This window comes from Chaetodon auriga, chromosome 17 (assembly GCF_051107435.1).
Source record: "Chaetodon auriga isolate fChaAug3 chromosome 17, fChaAug3.hap1, whole genome shotgun sequence".
In the NCBI taxonomy this organism is placed as follows: domain Eukaryota; kingdom Metazoa; phylum Chordata; class Actinopteri; order Chaetodontiformes; family Chaetodontidae; genus Chaetodon; species Chaetodon auriga.
In genome coordinates this window covers 12,392,309-12,415,145 of record NC_135090.1, presented here as the reverse complement: position 1 = coordinate 12,415,145, position 22,837 = coordinate 12,392,309, and the positions used below count along the sequence as shown (strand labels likewise).

The 22,837-nt window shown below is 44.2% G+C and overlaps 2 protein-coding genes across 8 annotated transcripts in view; both read left to right on the top strand.

Moving 5' to 3' along the window:
• The first annotated feature begins 2,795 nt into the window (after positions 1 to 2,795).
• On the top strand, positions 2,796 to 18,915 carry fbxl2 (F-box and leucine-rich repeat protein 2). 2 transcript variants are annotated; one of them, XM_076755318.1, is made up of 14 exons: positions 2,796 to 2,967; positions 7,956 to 8,017; positions 11,244 to 11,298; positions 11,908 to 11,982; positions 12,247 to 12,341; positions 12,875 to 13,039; positions 13,277 to 13,403; positions 14,384 to 14,458; positions 14,567 to 14,697; positions 15,172 to 15,232; positions 15,347 to 15,391; positions 15,768 to 15,824; positions 15,930 to 16,142; positions 16,701 to 18,915. In XM_076755318.1, the coding sequence occupies exons 1-14, from the start codon at positions 2,938 to 2,940 to the stop codon at positions 16,806 to 16,808; spliced, it is 1,299 nt and encodes a 432-aa protein (XP_076611433.1). In that variant the 5' UTR covers positions 2,796 to 2,937; the 3' UTR covers positions 16,809 to 18,915. The 2 variants fall into 2 exon arrangements, with proteins under 2 accessions (XP_076611433.1, XP_076611432.1); XM_076755317.1 differs by having other exon boundaries at positions 2,810 to 2,967; positions 15,768 to 16,142; positions 16,701 to 16,943.
• Positions 18,916 to 19,885: 970 nt separating this feature from the next.
• clasp2 (cytoplasmic linker associated protein 2) overlaps positions 19,886 to 22,837 on the top strand; it is a 52,519-nt gene continuing 49,567 nt past the window's right edge. For all 6 annotated transcript variants that reach the window (XM_076755311.1, XM_076755310.1, XM_076755315.1 and 3 more), the window contains exon 1: positions 19,886 to 20,234. In XM_076755311.1, the coding sequence (XP_076611426.1) occupies positions 20,037 to 20,234 (198 nt within the window). In that variant the 5' untranslated portion in view covers positions 19,886 to 20,036. The remainder of the gene's footprint in view (positions 20,235 to 22,837) is intronic.

Below are 22,837 nucleotides of genomic sequence, written 5' to 3'. Positions count from 1 at the left end.
TGGTGATTTTGAATTAGTGTTCCTTTATGTGCTGAGAGAGTTCTACTTTTGAAGCTAAATAAACAATTTAAAAACCCTCTTGGATGATGTGTTTCCTCTGATCCCATGAAAAGTTGTCATTTTAAAGATATGTGGTTCTCACAGGACAGTGGCGCTACAAACATATGATGAATTGCTGTAGATCAAACCACCCAACAAAATATAAAATGGTTAAAATGAGCTTAACCTGGAACATCTAAAGCAGCAAAATACAACAGACACATCAATGCAGCTGTAATATTAATCCAGAAACATCAGATGCAAATACGTCTCTCACAATCAATATTTGACTATCGTTAAGTAAGCAGCATTTTTAAATGTTTTATCAGGTTGAGGTGGAACTTATTTTGTTATGTACATACTGTTTGATAGTTAAACATGAGTTATGTTACAAGGGCAAACATCCCCTGGTTGTGACAGTCCACAGTGAGCACAGAGGAGGCAGGCTGCGTAAGATCGCCCTCTAGCTGCGGCTGTTGAGAATGACTGTAAAGATATTTTATTGTAGATGTGTAACTCACGCTCTAGTCTGTCTGCGGCCCTGTCTCCAAAACCTGCAACAGCAGCGGTGGTAGATGTACTCAGATCCTTTACATAAGTCATAGTTGCGGTACATCAATGTAAAAATACTCCATTTCAAATATAGTCCGACTTGACGTATCAAAAGTTAAAGTGCTCCTTATCCAGATTGAACCATTTTAGTGTTGTATACAGTTATATTATAAGATCGTTGTTTGTTGTGCGTTATTGTTGTGTTGAATAAGCTGGAGCTACGGTTTTCCCCACAGTTTGGCAGTTAAATCAGCAATAACCCTGAATCCTATAAAGCCATTTCTGTCTGTAATTCACTTGTAAAATCTTCATTTTTCTTTAAACGAGTTAAACAAATCTGACAGTGAAAATATTTTAGCCTGTTTTCATTATGAATCAAATTGTTTAAAAAATGTTCAATGAGACAGGTGACTGCACAGGAATTATGGAAAATTTAACTTAGTATTTAGGAAATACCTAAACATGTTGATTTGCCTTGAAAAAAATGTCAGATTACTACAGTGGCAGATAAAAAATAAGAGTTTAAAGACTTTCATTTCCTGTTGAGGTTGTGTCTTTACTGAACAGAGCATGAATTTTAGCATTTCAGAAGCTGATTATATATAACCTGTAAAGTAGCTGTGAAATGCAAGCACCTCACACAACTGAGCAGTGACAACAGAATAATAATATCGTGCGCAGACTGCAGTCTATACACTGTATATACTGAGGTGTCAGGTATTGTCTTTATATTTCAATTAGATACCCAGTCAATGTAACTAAGTACAATTACTCAAGTACTATACTTGGCGTAGCTGCAGTTTTAGGGTTGCACTTTACTTGAGTATTTCCATTTCATACTACTCTATACTTCTACTCCATTACATTTTTGAGGGACATGTTGTACCTTTTACTTAACTACATGCCGCCTATTTGACAGCCATAGTTAATGAGTGCGTATGTTTTGCAAATTATTCTTCATATAAAACATACGATACATATCTTAAACATGATGCATCGTTCAGTGGAAAAACGTCAAGTCATTTCGGTATTTTTCTTTCAAAAAAATATGCTGTGCAGAAGAAATATTTACACTTTTTTAAAGGATTTTCTCATATCTTTCCCTTTCATAATTCCCCTGGCCCAACTTGCCTTACTATTAAAGATACAGATGCTCAGTTATACATGTATATTTGTTGATTTAAGTTAAAAACAGTACTGTGGTGTGAAATTATTATTATTATTATTATTATTATTATTATTATTATTATTATTATATGTTTTGTTGGACTCAGTTCTAGAGGGAAATATATTTAGAACTTTATCGTTAACAAATAACAACACAAATGCTGCTCACACATCAGTGATAACGGTCCTATGATAGGCCTGTATGCACATAAAGCTCGATGAAATGGGGCATTTGCCATTTGTTCTTTACGTACATTTTTAATACGTTCACATTTGTTATTTCTGAGAGACGCATTTCCAAACAGTTTACATAATGTAAGAGTGACGAGCAAGTCGGAGCCCAAGTTGTTTTGGGTGTGTGTCTGCAGGTTGAAGCTTTAACGTGACCGTGTTGCACATCTCCAGTGCAGAGAAAGTCTTGGCTCTGGATCTGGCGTTCACAGATACGAGTGTTTCCTTCCTCTAATCAGACCCGCAGGTTCGTGTCAGGTCACGTCCCGGTGCTGCGGGACACGTGACCGGCGCGGCGAATGCGGCCAGAAAGGGACCCTTTGTCGTTATTTGCCCAAATCTCCGCAAGACCCCACAATCAAAACAAATCGACCACGCGTGCTTTTCCCGCAGCAATGACGTCACGTAAACCCTCCCCTTCCCCGCAAGTAAACAGAAAACATTGAGGAAAACGTCCGTGTCAGCCGCCATACGTGCGCCCGATGCGGGGGACATGCGGAGGGACATGAGAGCGGACGGTGATGTGCCGTTTCCCTCGTGGTTTTAGCAAACTTGGGAGATTTCGGGGCCAGCTGGCTCGCGCTGGAGCGATGAAGGGAGAGGCGGAAGTGAAGTCACTTGACAGACCGTCCATGTTATTATTGTTATTTTGGTAGCCCTGTGATGAGACGGGCTGGGGAGCCGTCGGTCTCCGAGACAACGACCGTTAACGTTACCGCCGGCCGCCCCGGAGCGACACCACCCTCACCAGCACCTCGCTGACCCGGAGACAGGAGCCTCGCTGACGGCTGGGTCAGGGGCGGGAGGGAGGGTGTGAGGACCCAGCTCCAGCTCGGCTCCTACACTCCGGCCGACCAAAAATAAAACGGCGACAAAAACAATAACGGCAGTCGTCAAACGGCTCGACTGGTGTCTGCGCGGTGTGAAGCAGGACGAGCCGCCGCAGACATGAACGGTATCACCAAGGGCCGGTTCGAGGTATGACAGAGGGAGGGGACCACCAAACGGTTAAACTGTTTGTTTCCAGCAGACGTGGGAGTCGTGGGCTTGTATAAGCAAAGTGTGTGTGCGTGCGTGCGTGCGTGCGTGCGTGTGCGTGTGTGGTCGGCCGTGCTCCTAATTTTACATGCGAGGCGTTTTGTTGGTCAAGGGTAATCCGAAATCCTGTGATTGTCCTGCCGCACCAGCAGACAGCGACAACATGGAGCTCAGGACTGCGGGACAGGAGGGCTGTGGCTGAGGATAGTCAATATATCAGGGCCGAGGCTGGCTGGCACTGTCGCCTGAGGTTACAGGCTTTCAGGATTGGGGAGGGGGGAGAGCACTGGGTCTGCAGATGGAGAGTAATGTTGTAAATACAAGCAGTGTAGCGCCGTTCAATTAGTCACCACCCTGGTTTGGCACCTCCTGTGGCGTCTGTGAATGACAGGTGCCACAGGAGGTTTGGGGTGGCTCTCCGAGAGTCACTCCAGATGGTTCCGAGCTCCAGAGTCAGCCGTCGTGTGGACTGAAACGCGAGTGCTGTGAATTGTCACGTTTCCTCCCACGACCTCTCCAAATTTGTGTGATCGTTTTTGCTTGGAGAGTGGCGAACACACACACACACACACACACCCTGTCATAGGAGCTGGGTGCTCAGGTGCAGCCATGGAAGAAGTCATCACATCTGTTACTCAAGTTGAAGTAGTAATATCACTACAAGTACAAGTAGAGGAATGTTAGCAGCATGGAGGTATCTAAAGTAAACTCACAATGCAGGTAGAATGAGGCCCACTGATGCATCACTGTGTGTGTAGTATTGAATGTTGTAGCAAGTTGAGGTAGTTTTACTACATTATGTACATCATATTTTGGAATATGATTACCTGCTTTGTATTTAAAGCCTTGTTTGTCAGCGTAACCAGTAACTATAGCTGTCAAATGGAGTAAAAGGTACAATGTTTGACTCTGGGTTTGAAGTATGAAGTAGCATAAAATGCAAATATTTTTGCCAAGTATCTAAAAATTTTAGTTAAACACAGTGCTTGGCTAAACATACTTGGTGACTTTCCACCACTGCGTGCGATCTTACAGGTGGCTTTGAAGTGCAACTTAGTGCCCAAACCTTCACTAATGCTTAATACCTGTGGTATAATAATTACCGTCTTTGGCTGCGCTGGCGTTTGCAGTTGTGTGCAAACCTTAAATCAGCTCTAATCCAACTCGTCCCCGACGCCGTGAGCATCATCTGTTTGAATATCATTCGTGCATTGTTGACATTCTTTGAGGTTTGACTTGATGGTACTTGACTTTCTCCGTCAGGTATTCGGCCGCTGTGAGCTCGTCAGTAGTACGAACATACGGTCTGTGTGTGAGTGAATGAGAACAGAAGGTGGTGGTGGTGTTGATGTGTGTTGCCGTATCAGTGGATTTCTCAACAGAGCTGTAAGCTTCTTAGAGGTGGATGAAAACCAGCGGATGGTGGGAAACGAGCTGCTGTGTGCCGGAGAGAGGGACTGGAGAGCAGGGGGTGATGGTGTAGGACCTGGGACTGGAGGGTTGACTAACAGCCCAATGATGCTTCATAGTGAACACCTGCCACGAGGCCCCCCGTAGGCTTTGCATTGCAGGCCTCAAATTGAACACATAATACGACCCGGATCTGATTTCCTCATAGCTGCTTTACTGCCGCAAAAGAAACTCTGAACTGGAGCCATGCAAGTTCAAAAGCCAGATTTGCATACCCACCCTGTTGTACACTGTCGAGGAATAGGAGTAAGACTGCAGAGAGGAACTCCCTGCTTGGGAATGCTGCTCTGCTGGCACGGGGAACGAGGGCACCAGAACGCTGAGGTGATGACTTTCATGAGGCATGCGTAGCAGAGGTGGCTTTGAACCTCGCTGTCATAATGCCGTACCTGGAAATAATGGCTGAGATTACACACCTAATGCTGCGCTCATGCCATTCCGCCTGGCAGCTTCTTCCGCGGGGTCTGCTTTGCACAACACTCAGGGAGGGAAGGGGGAGAGTAGACTGCATCTAGGCTCTCCGCCAGCGTCTTCTGATTAATGGTTCAGTCAATGAATAACACTGAAAAATGTCTGTCGCAAGTTCTGATCGCTCAAGGTAACATCGTCAAGGAAAGACGCGAACTGCTCCGGCGTCACAGATGCTCTTGTCTTGTTCTGTGGTGAACTGATGAACAAAACAAGACATTTGATGACATCGAAGAAATTATGCTGTAGTTTGATGATATTTTATAGACTAAACAGTTAATCAGTTATTCAAGAAACTGGATTATCAGTGTCATATTCATCAATAATGAAAATAAGTGTCAATTGTAGCCCTAAAGGATGTAAAAGTGAATAGCAGCAGGCTTGAACCAGCGAACGTTTGGTATTTGGTATTTAGTTAAATGACTTGAAATTTTTTGTTTGACCAGTAGAGACAAACATGAAGCGATTACACAGCAAAAGTTTGAGTTTACATCACAGACACCGTGTGATGTGTGTTCTGTTTGTCATCGAAGCTGTCTGGTGTAAAGCACACCGGGTTTTGTCTAGATTGGGTGTAACTGTTTGTCAGGGAAAGGTCAAAGGTGAGTGATGTGTTACAGAGGTGGTTTGGAATTAAGTCTAAATTTAGTGCTAAATCCTAAGCCACCTCTGGCTTCAGAGAGACAGGGAGTGAACATGCTAAGGCCTTGTCTATTGACAGGCCGGGCTCTCTTCCTTCCATTCTGCACCGACAATATTGTTCAATTAAGGTCAATTTACTTTCAGTTTCCTCATTTGACACAGTTCTAAATATAACAGAGCGAAAGTCGCGTGATGCTGATAAAGACTCTAATCATAGGTGTCGTTGAACCTTCGTTAAGTTTCCCATAGAGGTAGTTTGGCGTCTGGCCCTCATTGGTGGACTGAGATAATGTGTTATTCAGTACAGAATTATGTGGGAACCAGTGGTTGCTGACTATATCCTGGAGCTATTACTGGATAACCAGTAGGTTCATCTGTGTTTCAGACCGCTTTGTGTGCTGTGTTGTTACCTGAGCCAAGGTGTTAAAATGCAAACCAGCGTAGTTAATCTTTTGACTTGACCAACTCCTTCGCTTGTCTTTTTCGTGCCTCTTCCCCTCGAATGACCTTTACTTCCTCACCTCCCTCTCTCCCTCTCACTCTCTGATTTTTGCGGTGACGTGTGGACGAGTTTTTCCCGTAGTCTCTGACTGTAGCACCGTTTCTTTGTTTGCCTCAGTCTCTTGCCTCCTCCTGCTTCCCCTTCCTCCCATCTTCCCTCTCCTTTATTGCTTTCTCTTTCGAGGAGCTTGCATCTGTCATGGAGCTAGCTGGAGCCGAGGCGTTTTCGGCATCAACCTTTGCTCCTCCCGTGCCTTTCCTCGCTCCCCTTTGTGTTTCCTCATTTCGGTGTTTGAGTTTGTGTGTGACACAGTGGGGAGTCCCCCTCATTAGACACAGCTTCGGAGTCTTTGAGGATGCGAGTGTATATCACTGGCAGGATGCGCGTCTGCAGAGGCACTGCGAATGTGGGTGTTTGCCGTAATTTAAATTCATGGCTGAATACAGCCCACCTGATCTAGAATGTTCTGCCTCCGTTCTTCACACAGAGAGGTCTGACTTGAATCACCTGCGAGTGTGTAAGTGTGTGTGTGTGTGTGTGTGTGTGTCCCACTCAGCAGATGGCCAGACATCCAGCGAGTAGACTAATTGAGATAAGCATGCCAACAAGCTGACCAGGCTAACAGAATTATAAGCTTGTAAGGAGAGGACGTGGAAAGCCAAGTGTAGCTCTGGCTTGTTTGTTAACATAGCTTAAGGAACTAATAGCTTTTTTTCCCTCACTGTTCTCACTAGAAAGATGCACAAGGTTCTATTTTTGTTAAAGAATATGTCATCAGCCAACACTCACTCACGTACGCTGAAAGTGTTACTGGTTGATAATCGTTCCTCTTATCCACTCTGGCTGCAAAGAGATGCCTTGCTAAAGCCTTTAAAAATAATATTTTATCAATTTTACACAACCAAACAAAGGAGACCGCACAGATATTGCAAACAAGAATAGATTCATTAATTAACATACATAAGTGCCATTGACATGCATTATGAATGACCTAACATGCGTTCTTGTTTACATTCGTACCGTGTCAAAGGACAGAAAAAGGTTGGTTGTGAAGGCGGTGCAGACGCCCTTTCTGCAGGAAGATCATCGAGGAAGGGGTGCCAGATATTAAAAAAGAGGTCGTCATTTCCTCTCAATGGAGCACTGAGGTGTTCCATAGTAAAGACCTTCTCTGTGCCACTGTGTGACTGTCAAAGTTTACCCAGCGGATAAAAGGAACTGCCCTGCAGGTATAAAGCGCTTTCAATGCAAGTGAAGAAGAACAAAATTCACTTATGTGCAAAAAATAATTTTCTCAAGCATGCAGTAGATAAATCAAATGGGTATCTTCCACAGTTAGTAGTCTTTGTGTGTCCACGGACAGTGTTTCCTTGCTGATCTGGAGCGATGGTAAAAAAAAAAAAGGAATTTCGTAGTAGAATAATAATGAAAAGCTCTGGTTGGCTGAGCCTCATGTCACCGTCGCTTTAGCTGAACTTTGGTGTATTCTTTACAGAAGGATCACTGTGGATTCGTCCTTCATCGCTCACATTGAAATAGCTCTAAGAAGTGAACTTTTTGTGGTCGGTATTGACCATTAAAGTGCCCGGCTGAGCTTGTAATGCATGTGTTTGCATATGAGGTTCGCTGTGAACTCGTCCTTTAAGCACATCACGCCTGAGTGAGGTCTGTATGTGTCTGTCGTGCTCTCGTGATGCTCTAATGTTTTGATCTCTGGCACAATTATAGCAGCTTGTATCTTTTTTCTGTCTCATTGCTCTTGACCACCTCAAACACACACACACACATACACACACACACACACACACACACGCTCTTTGTTATTGTTTATCTTGTGTCTCGGCAGGTGTTCTCAAACAGCGATGAAGCCCCCATTAACAAGAAGCTCCCCAAAGAGCTTCTTCTAAGGTAAGATTAATAATACAGAGCCTCCCTACACCACACACACACACACACACACACACACACACACACACACACAGCATACCCTGGGACCAGGGCTTAGGTCAGGGTTACTCATTAGCTGAAGCAGCCTTGAACAGTTCCGTGAGTGTGTATGTGTGCGTTTTCGTCAGTGTGTGTTTGTTTTGTCACTCGCTGTGTGGAGGTGTCTCTGTGTGTTTTTCACATGACGTGCGCTGGTCACTCGTCTGAAACGGGGTTCTGTTAACTGACCTACAGACCAACATTTTGTCCACCATGACCCATAAATCTGACATCACACGCTCACACACACTCACACACACACACACACCCATGACTGGTTTCTGTGTGGATTTTTGAGTGTGTGAGTGAGCATGTGTGTTTGAAAGGGGTGCACCTGCATGAAGCCCTTCAGCAGACACATGATGTGAAATGTATTTCCGTGTGTGTGTGTGTGTGTGTGTGTGTGAAACGTTCCCTGGGCCTATGCAAACTGTATGTCTGTGTATGCGTGCTATAAATAGCCTGTCTTAGCTGGTGGGGAATTCCGCAGTGCTGTGCTCTTCTGCTGCTCCAGCTGTGCTCCACAGAGACTACCAGTACACCCATTACCGCTCGCGCTGCTTGCACTGGTGGACAGAAAAACATGGACTCATTTGCACTCGATAGCTACAACACATGACCTGCTGTCACATGTGTCATGTTGAGACGCTTATACAACATCAGCTGTGAGGAAGACTCAGACAGTAAATCTTGTTTTTAAACCATGGATTATCGATGGGTTGACCGGAGCGTTTCGTTTTTAGGATTTATTGTTTTGTTAAGGCCCTGGTACGTAATGAGGGATGTTATGTTGTTTCAGGTGCGTTTGTGTAATGTGTCTGTGTGTGGACATTTTGAACTCCAAAATTCACAAACAGGAAGTAAATTCACACCATGTTTATGATTAGATATTATTTAAGACTATAGAGTAAATCAGAGGTTCTCAACATGGGGATTGGGACCCTTACAAGGGGTTGCAGGATGAGTCTAAGGGGTTGTGAGATGATTAATGGGACAGGAAAGAAGAATAATAATGTTCTCAGACTCAATTTTAGATTTATTTTTTTGCATTTTTCTTTAGAAATACTGCACACTTTTACTTCTTCAGGCTTTAACACCTGTTGAAAGGAAATAGGACTACAACTAACAGTTATTTTCATTAGTGATTAATCTGCCAATTAATTTCTCAGTTCATCTTTGTGGCAAGAACATGAGAGAAAATAGTAAAAAGTTTTACAGTCCAAACCTAAAAACTTTGAGATTTGATAAAGAAAAGCATCATATTCTCACATCTGAGAAGATTCAACCTGCAAATGTTTGATACTTTTGCTTGAAACGTAAATGATTAGTACTTTATCAAAATAGCTGCTGATCAGCGTTCTGTGCTTGTTGCCAGAGGAGTATTTGCTAATGAATATGCTCATTTGATTAATTTGTGTTCTCATTAGCGTTGCGGTTTATGTTTTGTATATCACTGCGACTGAGTGCAAGTACCTGACTTGTTTTTGCGTTGGTCTGCCTTTCAGGTGGTGCATTGTAAACAGCTGTTATCTAGGCCAGTGCAGCATGGATATAAACTGTGAAAACTGTGTCGCGATGTAGAGGAACCTGACAGATAGGAGAGAGTTTTCTTACCCAGAAGCACTGACTCAGCACCCTCCCTAGCACCACCCAAATTCATGTCTAACCCGAGGTACTATGGCAAACAGTCCTCGACTCGCGGTGGAGGCTTGATTCTCTCTTATCTAGCCATGCTTGAAGGGCCAGGTGTGCATTTTGTCAACAAATGGGACTACGCTCCATCAAAATCCCATTATGTACCATGTCAGAGAAAACAGGCGTTCCCAGGCAGGATTTGACAGAGCAATCAAAGGCTGCAAACTCATTTTCTCCTCTGTCTGTGTTCAGAGGCAGCACTGGGCCTTTTCTTGTGTGAGGTGAAGAACACGCTCATGATGTTGCTCTCCTGAATTTGGCTCTATTATATCACCTCACTGTTATGAAAAAGACCACGTCAGTGATCCAGCCGTAGTCCATCTGTACTCAGCAGTCTGTCTTCATCAGAAACACGAGGGCTGCTCTCCACATGCTTTTATTATCAAGCGCAAATGTCAAACAGGACTCGGAACAGGACTCACCAAATCACACTGACTGATCGCTTCCCCGTGAGCATGATTAACAACAATTCTTCTGCGGTTGATAAAAGGCCTCTCTCTGGCACATAACGGAAAGTCAGATTGTGTTTGATTAAAACAGACAGCCAATCAATGATCAGCGTGACAGCCATTAACCAGTTATTAGAAAGGCAGATCGATGGGCGCCTGCTTGATTGGTCAACTTCTCTGCAGCCTCGCAGTCACTCCAAGAACTCTGTGTGTGTGTGTGTGCGCGTGTGTGTCCACGTGTCCGACATGTTCCAGCGCACATGTGTGGGTGTCTTTGTATCGCTTTGCCGACCGTGTGCATGCGCTCCCTTGACACAAGACTCCGGTATAGATTATACGGACATGTCCCAGCATGCCCTGGCCCAACACACATCTAAACACACAGCCTTTGTCCGTGTCTATATGAAGGAAACAATGGCCAGCTCCTGTTTCCTAGGGTTAAAAGGACATTCAGACCCCAGCTGCACTCACAGCGCTGGCACCATGACAATTCTCTGAATACCTCAAATCGTCTATAGATCGCCCCTCTAAGGCTCTTCTATGAGCAGCGATGGGCCGTTTAATCCGACGGGGTGCACATGTTTGGTTTCACGCGTGCGTGTCCGTCTGTATATATACGTACAGTATGTTTGTCTGTCTGTCCCATGCTGTCTGTGGCCTTGCCTGTCTGAGTGCCAGAGATTACTCATTGGCAGATTAATGGATTGAGCTGACCCAGTAGCCTGCTGCATGCAGCCCTTTGTGGCTGACCGGCCCACAGCTCAAACACTGCCTGTCTGTGGGGCTACCAGCTGAACACAGGGGATTGTTCTGTTTTCTACAGATGCACACACACACACACACACACACACACACACACACACACACACACACACAAACATATATTAAATCACACAAATAGGAAAATGTAAATAACCAAAGTTAAATGAGAAGCTGAGCTCTTCATCTGAGAACGACCAGAGATCCGACACAAACTCACTCTGTGCTTTTGTCTCTCTTTCTAGAATATTCTCCTATCTAGATGTGGTCACACTCTGTAGGTGTGCCCAAGTGTCCAAGGTAAGCACTTCCCTCTCCACACCTCCAAACCACCCACTGTGCTCTAACACACTTGTTGTTTGAAAAGAATGGATCGATGTAATTCTAAACTGTGGTATGGTTAAATTAAAACCGGTTTACCATCATTGAATTCTCTGGAAATGTCTTTAACACAGTGCCATCTGCTGGTTATGTATGAGCGGACCACTGTGCAGCCACTGTGCACTGCAGCTGAAAGCCGTTTATGAATGAGCTATCTGTGAATAATAAGGGCTCGGCACGTGGATGCAGAGCTGAGGAGGCTGCTTCTCTTACAACAGCTCCAATGTATTTCTGTGAGGAAAATCTCATTTCTCCTGGTTACAGTGATATAAAACAGAGAAAAGGAGCAAATCCTCACACTAGATTAAGAGGTGAAGACAGCAGCGAGTGTACCTGGTGTTCCTGGTTCATGCGCACACACAGCTAAACCCACAGAGTGCTGTGCAGGAGAGGTTGACCCACTATGTTCATTCATTTCTCCTGAATATTATGATAACAGGGTCCCCGTTCACCCCCCCCCCCCCCCCCCCACCTCTGTCTGACCCCCCATGCCTGTCTCTGTCCACAACCTGTCTGTCACCCTCTCAGGCGTGGAACGTCCTGGCCCTAGATGGCAGCAACTGGCAGAAGATTGATTTGTTCAACTTCCAGACAGACATAGAGGTGAGGGGTTGCATTTATGAGAGGGAGTAAAAGAGAGGAGGGAAGGAGTGGAATGGACAGCGTTTGTGTGTGTGTGCGTGAGTGTGTGTGCGCTCGTCTTTATGTGCTGCACGCGTGTGCTTGTTGAGTAGCATTATCCAGCCCAAGGCTTAGTGCTGGGTCAGTAGGCTTTGGTGCCGACTGTGACGTCGCAGCTGATCCTCTGTCCTGTGGCTCCGTCCATCTCTTTGTCCACCTCTCTCTCTTTCTCTCTGTGTCTCTCAGGGCCGGGTGGTGGAGAACATTTCGAAGCGATGTGGAGGCTTCCTGAGGCAGCTGAGCCTCAGGGGCTGCCTGAGCGTGGGAGATGCCTCCATGAAGTGAGATTCTCGTTGTGTCCGTGGCACACTCTGATAGAAGCTTTGGCTTTTCCCAAAAGTCTTGTTGGTTTGATTACTTGCTGAAGAAATTGTGTTCACACGGTGTGATGATTGTTTAAAGTTTAAGCAGCTTGTGCCTCTGCAGTCCCAGGGGAGTCTGTACGAGGGAGTCTTTTTTGATTCCATTAAATCTCACTTTATTGTGTACACACACACACACACACACACACACACACAAACAAAAACATAAGAACAGCCATTGTAGTGTAATTTAATTTTAACGTGAAACCTCTTGATCTGTTCGTTCACATTTAATCATCTCTGTAAGTAACTGATCTAAAGAGGTACAAGCTGCTCTTTGGAGAGTGAAAAATAGAAACATACAGTAGCTGTACAACAACCTCCCAAGGGCCTGTAGATGACTCTGTTAATTGGCTCCTGAGCCGCTCCAAGCATCTGACTTCTTATTTATTCAATGAAGCGGCTCTTGAGTAATTCCCCTTCTCCCTCTCTACTGTTCCACTGTATCCCAGGACATTTGCTCAGAACTGCAGAAACATCGAAGTGCTGAACCTGAACGGCTGCACCAAGATCACAGACAGCACCTGTCTCAGCCTCAGCAAGTTTTGCTCCAAACTCAAACAGCTAGATCTCACTTCCTGTGTGTCCATCAGCAACCACTCCCTCAAGGCCCTCAGGTAGCACCCGCACACTCAACATTGCCTTGGCCACTATAACCCACAACCACACAACACAACCCCAATTAATAGTTCTCTTTTCCTCCTCAAGCCCTCACACACTCTCTACATTGTGCACACTGTTTGTTGAACTCTAATAAACATACACAGGTGTGATTTAACACATACCTCAATTTGGTTCACATGTCCTGTGTGTTTTGTCCTTATGTTCATTGTGTAATGTGTGTGCATGCTCAGTGATGGCTGCAGAATGCTGGAGTTGTTGAACCTGTCATGGTGTGACCAGATCACACGTGATGGCATTGAGGCTCTGGCTAGAGGCTGCAATGGTTTACGAGCACTGTTCCTCAGAGGCTGCACACAGGTACAGTAACGGCAGTGCACACACACAGAGACAGACATATGTAGAGAGACAGGGATATACACACCAGGACAAGAGTTTATTTTTCCTTCACCAGCCAATTAGTTGTATCTTTTGTGATTTTCCAATTAAATATCTTAAAAGATACAAATAATTCCATAAATGAATGAAGTTAAGGCTCATCTTTTTATACATTTTCACCATAAAATGTCAGGATGGCTTAAAAAAAGGAGTAGACTGGTTAAGACATGTGTGCCTGATCTGTTTTTTTTTTCCTGTCATGCATTAAGATGTTGTTGTGTTACCTGCTGCCAGAGGACACTGTCCACTACAGTTTACTGTAAACACGGTCCTCTGGTGGTGAAGACAACACAGTATGCTTCAGCTGAGGGAACACTGTCAAAACTGAAAACCAAAACCTATAAATTCCCAGATTATTAAAAGAAATCAAATATGATATACCCCAGAAGCCACACGTCTTTCCCACCACTGAAAAATCACTTATTAAAGAAAAATGTGCCCTTTTCCCTACTTGCTGTTCCCAACACACTGTATTTTCCATCCCGTGGAATTTGGGTTTTTTACTTGTATTTTAATCTCATTGGTTGGTTTTGTTGTTGATGTAGTGGTTTGTGTTGAGCTTGCATTTTCTTTTCCTGCTGCCTCTGTAGAACCTATATTTTCTCGAGACTGTGTCTCAGTTGTTTTTATTTTTATTTTTTTCATTTAACCAAAGTCTATTTTTCTTGCTTGGGAAAAAAAACACAGTGAAACCCTCATGAATCATCTTTTGGGGCTGACAGGGGACAGTAGTCAGACAGGAGTTAGTTCAACTCGTCGGGAAAACAGGGCGAAATAGAGCAAAGGATTCTTTCCCTTTATCCCCGGACACATCAACTCACATGTACACAGTCACATACACGACCTATTGATCCATGTGTTTCATTAACAATAAGGTGCTTTTTTTTTTTTTCTAATCCCAGTTGGACGATGGAGCGTTGAAACACCTTCAGAAACACTGCCCAGAACTCACCACCATCAATATGCAGTCTTGCACAGTAAGACACATTTGGTTGTGGGATGTGAGGAGGGAGATGATAATGCATGAGGGATACGTCTGTGTGTCTCTGATTTTCTAATTTGTCTTGTGCGTCTGTTGCCTCCAGCAAATAACAGATGAAGGCCTGGTCAGTCTGTGCCGAGGATGCCACAAGCTACAGATCCTGTGTGTGTCTGGCTGCAGTAACATCACTGATGCCTCCCTCACTGCAATGGGGCTCAACTGTCCCCGACTCAAGTGAGAAAACACACAAATATAAGACACAAGGAGACCAACAGCTTGCTGCAGCATCCACAAAATCAAGCATTGTTGACTACTATTGTTTCCAAAAATAGACTAAATCATCATAGGTATTTGTGGTTGTGCAAGTAATTTTAGTTACCTGAAAATGCCAGACTCCTCCTCTCCTTTTCATCACTGTAGTCCTTCCACATACTTTAAGGCAAACAACAGCAAAGGGCCCACACACTGCGTAAAGCTTGCAAATTAAAGATTGAACAGGCACGGTTAGGATCTGACAAACGATCTCAGGTCTGACACATGATCCCAAACCTAGTTAAGAATCTGTGACACCGCAGTGCAGCCCGCTGAGTCCCTCTTCATACCCAACTGCTGGCTGATGATTTTAATGAACCTTGGTAAAACACAGTGCTACACTGTGCTCTCCACGTAACCTTTACAGGTTGTGTGTGTGTGTGTCTGTGTTCACAGGATCCTGGAAGCTGCACGATGCTCCCATGTTACAGACGCTGGGTTCACTGTGCTGGCCAGGGTGAGATTCATTTTGCTCCTTTTGTCCTGTTTCCTCATCTGTGAACCTTTTGTTGGGTTTATTTCGCCTTGATTTCTCTGAGTTTAATTGAATGCGTTGTGTATTTCTTCGCAGAATTGTCACGAGCTTGAAAAAATGGACTTAGAAGAATGTATTTTGGTAAGTTTGTGGCTTCATTTTTTGTTCTCAACAGTGTGCTCATGGCATTTATTTCATTTTAAATCTGGATTCTTGGCTTTGATCTGTTTGTCTGGGTAAAGATTAGATTGTGGGAAAAAGAAACAAGTGACTGTCAGCATGACAGGGTATGTTTCCTGCCAAGAGGGCGAGAGAGAGCAGTCCAATGACCTCAGTATTTAAACTGATTTTGGCAGAAAGCAGAGCAGAAAAGAAGTGACACGGGCAAAAAGTTTTAGCTGGATACGAAACTAGATGCAAACATGCAACACCCGCTTCCCGTATCTTTTAATTCAGACTCTCAGCTGTCTCTAGACATGTGAGAACAGTATGTTAATCAAGCTTGTCCTCTCCACAGGTGACAGATAACACCCTGGTTCAGCTCTCTATCCACTGCCCTCGCCTGCAAGCACTGGTAAACCTTTACACCTGCAGCTCTGATTTTGTGCCAAGTTCTGCTTGCGCATGGACCTTTAATCCATCTATCTGTGTGTGTCCAACCCCGCTGTGCCCCGGACAGTCCCTGTCCCACTGCGAGCTGATCACGGACGATGGCATCAGAGCTCTGAGCAGCAGCACCTGTGGTCAGGAGCGCCTCACCGTGGTGGAACTGGACAACTGCCCCCTCATCACTGATGTGACCCTGGAGCACCTGAAGAGCTGCCATCGTCTGGAGCGCATTGAGCTGTACGACTGTCAGCAAGTCACCAGGGCTGGCATCAAGCGCATCCGGGTCAGTGGAAGTCATATAAAAGTCAATAAAAGCTGTTGGGGATTGGACAACTGACATCTTAAAATCTCTTTTCTGCTCCGTTATTCTCTGCCTTATTTCATGTAAAAACCATAAATAGTAGTTTATACTTGGGAATATGTAATTGGGAATTACATTTATTCCTTTTCTTGTCGAGAGTTACTTGAGAGGATCGACACCACTCTTGCATGTGTCCATTAAGTATAAGGCTATTGCTAGCAGCTAGTTAGCTTAGCTTAGCACAAAGACAAGACAAAAAATGGTGGAAAAGACAGCCTTGCTCTGTCTGAAGGATAAAACATTCTGCTTGCCACCAGAGCTCACAAGTAAACATGACACATCTTGTTTGTTGAAAACATATTAAAAAAAATGGACATTTTCTGCCACATTCTTCCATTAGATCCCACTACATCTTACCCACTGGTCCTTAAAGCAAAAATAGAGTGGACACAGAAGAGAATTGTGAACATATCTTGTGTTTTTTGTTTTGTTTTTTCATCTTTTCATACCCTTGCATTAACACACCTCCTCCCTACACAGGCCCACCTCCCAGAGATCAAGGTCCATGCCTACTTTGCCCCAGTGACACCCCCTCCTTCTGTACATGGAGGTGGCCAGCGTCTGTGCCGCTGCTGCATCATCCTCTGACAGTGGAGGGCCAGGGGGGGCCACCTCTGTCTACAGGTCCTGCTGCTCTGATATGGGCTGAAATTGGGTGGGAGTGGGGGGACTGGGGTAGGTCAAGGGGAGAGGAGGGGCTGGACCCACTCACTGCTCCTGATCACTGATCAATACATAGACTGATTGCCGCTGATCCCTGATCAGTTGAACCCGCCCCTCCTCTCTCCTCTTGCTCACCAATCAGCTTTGCAGTAGCCCCGGGTTTGGGCGTGGAGGGGTGGGTGGAAAGAACATGGATGGATGGACTTTTTCTCTCTGTCTCATTCTCTCTTTCTCAATGTAAAGACAAAAACAGGTTCTCCATTCTGCTCCTCACACCCCTGACTCCCCACCTGTGGGCGAAGAGGACTGCCTCTGGACCGCTGGAGATGAGGGGTGGGGGGTGGAGGGTGGGTCTGGACAGTGGAACTACAATGCATCATGTTCAAACTAAAAAAAAAATAAATAAATACGACATTGTCGTCTTGGACAACAGTTTGCTCTCTGTGGAGTATCATCTCAACCAATCACATGACACCTCTATGTGACCATCCTGTGATTCATTCTGCTTTGACCAATAAGCACGCAGCATGGAGGGAGAGGAGCGCTGGCTTGTGGGAAATGCAGATCTTCTGGATATAAACAGTGAAGCTTTGGCTCCGCCGGCCCAATTCTCTTGTGTGGAAGAGCTGAGAAAAAAAAAACAAAAAAACAGGAAATACAGAATGGGACATGTGACATATTTGTGCATCTGAGAAACTTTTGTTGAGATTTTGATTCTGTTCATACAGAGAATGTTTTGCAATGGAAAAAAAGAATTACACTTATGGCAACTCACTCAGAATTGGGGTAGGCCAACAAAAAATTGTATTATTTTCTTTTTTTTTTTCAGTGCTTATTGTAATTGTCAATGCCTGTCTATTCAGAGAGGGAGATAATGTTTGCCATTCTTTTTGAAATGGGAAAAAAGAAACTTGCTGTTTGACTAAAAAGGACCTATGATTCAGACCCTCAGCGTTTAAAAGCATTATGTTGACTCTGTATGCTACTGGGATGAGTGGCCTCTCCTGTGCACTGCGTGGTTATGTTGGCTTGTAGGCCCTGATCCAATCCTGTCAGTAGCCCTGTGCACTAGCTCCTACTTGACCACTTAAATAAGCATTTGTTTACATCCTGGATTAGGTTAGCACCACAGACAAACTTGTTTACATCAGTAGGTCTCCAGTCTCTCGACTATTCAGATTGAGTTTAGTAACACTGATAAAACTGTGGTATATCCGCTGTTTTTAACTGGAATGTGAGATCTGTTACTTAAATTTATTGCTGTGTGTATTTGGATATCAATCAGGGCTAATGTCGGTGCAACTTTGTTTCAAAATGAAATGGAAATTGGCTTAAAGCTGAGATAATAGTAATGAGAATGTGAACAAAGGCACCTCAACGTTTTGACAATCACATGAATTTATGTATTTGGAAGTTAATTTAGCGTAGTTTTATGTAATTGGCAATTTACTGAAGATGTAGGATATGATGAATTTTCTGTATTCAGTATACTCACTCAATGCCCCAAACAGCTCATGAGGAATTGTTTAGAATTAGATCTGCCAATCTCATTAGTAGTATTGATTGATCAGCAACAAATTCCCGCTCGTCCAATCCTACAAACATATGTGACAACAGGAATGTCAAATGCAGTGACTGGAAACTCTATACAGACACTCCTTCAGACCATCAGGGTCTTTCCATGCGGAGTAACATGTGTATTGGGCATGAAACGGCACCACTCAAAGCACTGAAAATACTTCAAAACAAGCAGCTCGCATCATTGCGCGAAACAAGAGACTGACAAGTGCTGTATAGTGGCATGTGCTCAAAGACTGGGGAGATTGGCAGGACGATGGATGGGACTGAAGCAATGCGGGCAGACAGAAAGATGAAAGACTCAGATGGACTCGGATACATAGCTGACTTGACTGGCTGTGATACTAATGCCCTCTCTTTGACAGCTGTTTTAACAGTTTTATGTTTAAGAAAATAAAGAAATAAATGAAAAAAAAAATAAATGAATAAATAAAAGTGACTAATAATAAATGTGCTTTGTCTCTCCAGTGTGAGATTCTGTCTCCCAATATCTGAAGAGTACTGAATATTAAAACTGCGGCAAACTTAACACAAGCCACACCGTAGCTAGACCGCTAGATGTCACCCAAGAGCCGCGCAGACGGCAGACACACCCACAAAAACAGTGCGGTTTGTTTGATTCATTACTGTATTAAAGAAAACAGAAATTATTTAGTTATAATTAGTGATAATATATATATAAATTCACTTTCTTGAGGCGTATCTATCTCCATATTTAAGCACGCGTGGGCTACAGTACAGTTGATAATTCAACATTTTACATCAGGCATTTTTCTGGCTAGCTGTGCGGTGCCTGAAGACCCATCGGCCTGATCGTTGATCGGTTGCGCCCCCTGGTAAACTGCAGTCCCCGGCAGCGCGCAAGCTTTCAGCGCCTCGTAACGGGTTTAGCGGTAGAGGTGGCTATTCCTGGATTACAGAGAAACCAGTTTCCGCGGGACTGGAGCTGAGCCCTAATTCTGGAAGTTTGGTGCAACTTTACCGCTGAAGGAGACGACAGCTGGAAGAGCAGCAGACTTTCCAGCTTGTGGTCATGGAATAGAAAAGCGGAGTGGAGCCAGGCGTTAGGCCTGTGGATAACTAACGTTAGCTAGCTGAGCTAGCTGATGTGAAGTAGTCTATCCTTGTTTGGGTCGGTGTGCTAACTGGCTAGATGCTATTTTTGTTAGCATAACAGATAGCCAGCCAGGGTTGCTATCTTGTTTTGATGCGATTATATTGAAGAAACGTGCTGGGGTCCACTATTATTATACATTTCCTGGACTTTCTTTAAGTTTTAAGTTAACCTTCTTAACGTATTGTAACTGAGCTAGCAAGCTAACGTTACGTCTTTGTCATACAAAGTTGAGTTTTTGACTTGAGCAGAGGGGTGATTTTTGAGTTAAATTAATTTACTTTTTAAATACGGGATTGCATGTTGATGATCGATCATCAGTTAGACGCAGTTCAGACCGCACAGTCTCTTTGCATCTCCACGAGACGACAGTTAAAATCTACTTCGGACCCCGCTGCACCGACCACTGTTCCCTGTCTTCGGCCGGCTTCAGTGGCTGGCCACACGGCACTGAGTGCCCAATGGAGGAACATGACAACATGGATTATTTTTACCAGCAGGTAGTGCAGAAAGACGTTACCCGCAGGTTGCAGGTGGGTCAGGACCTCATTGACTACCTGAACGACCCGCAGCGCTCCCCGGACGTGGAGCAGGACAAACCCCGGCTGGATAAGACCGTGGACGAGCTAACGGGATGGGTGAACTCCAGCAATTTCAAGGTGAGCGATCTTGGCTAGTCATCATATGAGGCCATCGCAGTGTCACTGCAACACTCGCTCCATCCGCTTTTTCATGAACTATTTTCGACTAGTTTACCAAGTGAACCGAAGGGGGAGAGAGGGGAGTAATGCACATTTTATGTTATTTGCATTTGAAGACATTTCAAACGAGCTGTCATCGTCTTAGTGTTGTGAAGAAGACTATCTGATCTCTTTTAAACAGAGCCAATCAAACCGGCAGTCTATTTTCTTTTCCGACATTCGCAGTCAGGGGAGTCATTTGCATCGTCATACAGCGCATCTTATCAAACCCAGAGAAAGCTGAAGACTGCGTGTTTCTTTTTGGCAACCTAATAATCCATTTCTGGATTTCAAGAGGCAGACATTTTTAAATGACATTCCAGTGACAGACTAGGACATTTGCAGGGCATTCCTGTGGTTTGTTGGAGTTGATGTAGTTGTTCTGACTGATAGACTGTGTTTCTGTGTAAAGGGGACCCATTGTCAGCACTGTAGACTACTGGAGCACTGGATGGGATGGGGGATGGGGGAGGGAGTAGGAGACTCATTGTTATGACCTATGCTTTCTCAAAATCTATCCCTCTCTCTTTTCTCTCCTTCTCTCTCACACACACATACTCTTTCATTCTCTCCGTTTGCCTTTTTACAGTTTTTCTCTTCATTCCCTCTCCTGCTTCATCCTCTGTGTGTGTGTGTGTGTGTGTGTGTGTGTGTGTGTGTGTGTGTGTGTGTGTGTTTGGTTGCCTTGTCTGCATTCTCTGCCATATCTCAGAATCGCTGGAATGTGACATTTTTGCCAAATTATCACACAGATCCAGACAGCAACTCAAAACAGTCTGAAATGTCTCCACGGCGCGCTGAAATTGAACTCTCGAGTCTCTTTTGGTCTGTGGTGGCATACAGGACTCAGCAAGACTCCAAGAGCGTAGAAATTGTGCGTTCAGCGTAACGAAAGCATCCTCTCTTGATCTCTCTTTCTAGCAGTAGAAAATGCCCATTTGACTTTGTTGTTATTTTGTTATCATAATCTTTTTAATACAGCTTTGTAAACTAGTTTCCATTTACTGCCAAGATGTTGAAAAAGAAATGCCAATACTGCTGCTTTCAATAATTTCAAGCTCCAGTCCAACTTTAAGTATCCAGTATTTGCTCTTCTTTGGTAACAAATGACAAATGAATCATTAGGTACCAATTTTAGTCAAAACAAGTATTGAGGTTTTGTCAGTTTTCATTGTAGTATCCTCCAACCTCTTATATGGATATATAAATACGGGAAAAGGCGTTTTTATGGGACGCTGATGAAAGAGGCAAACCATTGCCACTTCAGAGTCCGCCTCCAAGAGTCATTCACCCGAGCTGTGACAAGCTAACATCTCCCCCTGTTCAGATTCATTCTTTTCCCTGGACGACACATCCAGTGTTTGGCAGTGATGAGTGAGTGAGTTGTGACACCCAGAGGCCTTTACATTGCAGGCTTTTACTGATGCTGATTGGCTCCCTGCCAGGTAAAAAGATGCAGGGCTTTGCAAGATGCTGAGTCAGCACAGAGAGAGGAAGAGTGGAGAGATGATGTGGGGAATGAAGGAGGTAGAGGGGAGAACTGGAGTGATGAATGGGGTATGGATGGGTGGGTGGAAAACAAGTCACGACTCATGAATACATGACATGGTCTGATATGGCAACTGTCGTGTCAAAGTTCCTCTTTTAGGATGGAATACTGCATTTCTGGTGTCACTCGGCTCTCTGCATCTCTTGATTTCACTTATGTGTCCCATCTGGGTCTTTTTTTTGACAGTGAGTCAGAGTCACCCTCTTCTTTCTTTCCTCTTTCAATAGATAGAACAGCACATTTACTTCTCATGCTTTGCTCTCTTAACATCACCGAAGCCTCAGTGCCTGTGTGAGACAAACAGAGGGTATTAATATTGCATGTGGCATTTATGGGCAGCACGGCCAGATGACTGGACACTTATTGGACTGGATGAGGATCAATGCTGCCACCAAACTGCACTGACCAGACACTCTGATCTTTGTGATTTTGTTTAGATTAATATGGATTGTAAACTGTGTTAAGTTAATGTTAAAAATGAGATGATACAATCACTATTTAACATTTATATGTTAACGCTCTTATTTTTCTTTAAAACAATGAAACTATTTTTGTGTTGCCCTGTTTTTGTACTGATCCTCCTGCAGACGCTCTAAGTAGAAACCTTCCAGTGAGGAGAATTGGTGTCAGACATTTTTTGGTGCTTTACTCCAGGTCCGTATTGCAGTTTGGTCAAATCTCGGAGCTCAAACACACAACATTAAGGTTTTGTTGCCACAGTAATTGTCAAGCAGCATCCTCACCCTTAGGAAAATCCTGTCACAATTTAAATGTAACTGTGCCAATATGGTCATAAAATTGGCAAATGTAATCTGGAATTACACATAACAAAGGTTCGTTTTGCCATTGCTTTGTGCCACAAAATTCAGCATAACAGCCATTTGCCTCATGCCTGTCATTTGCACAGTGGCCACCAAGATCAAAGTGAGTGTGTATATTTAGCAACACGGCTTGAGCAGGGATTTGAACTTAC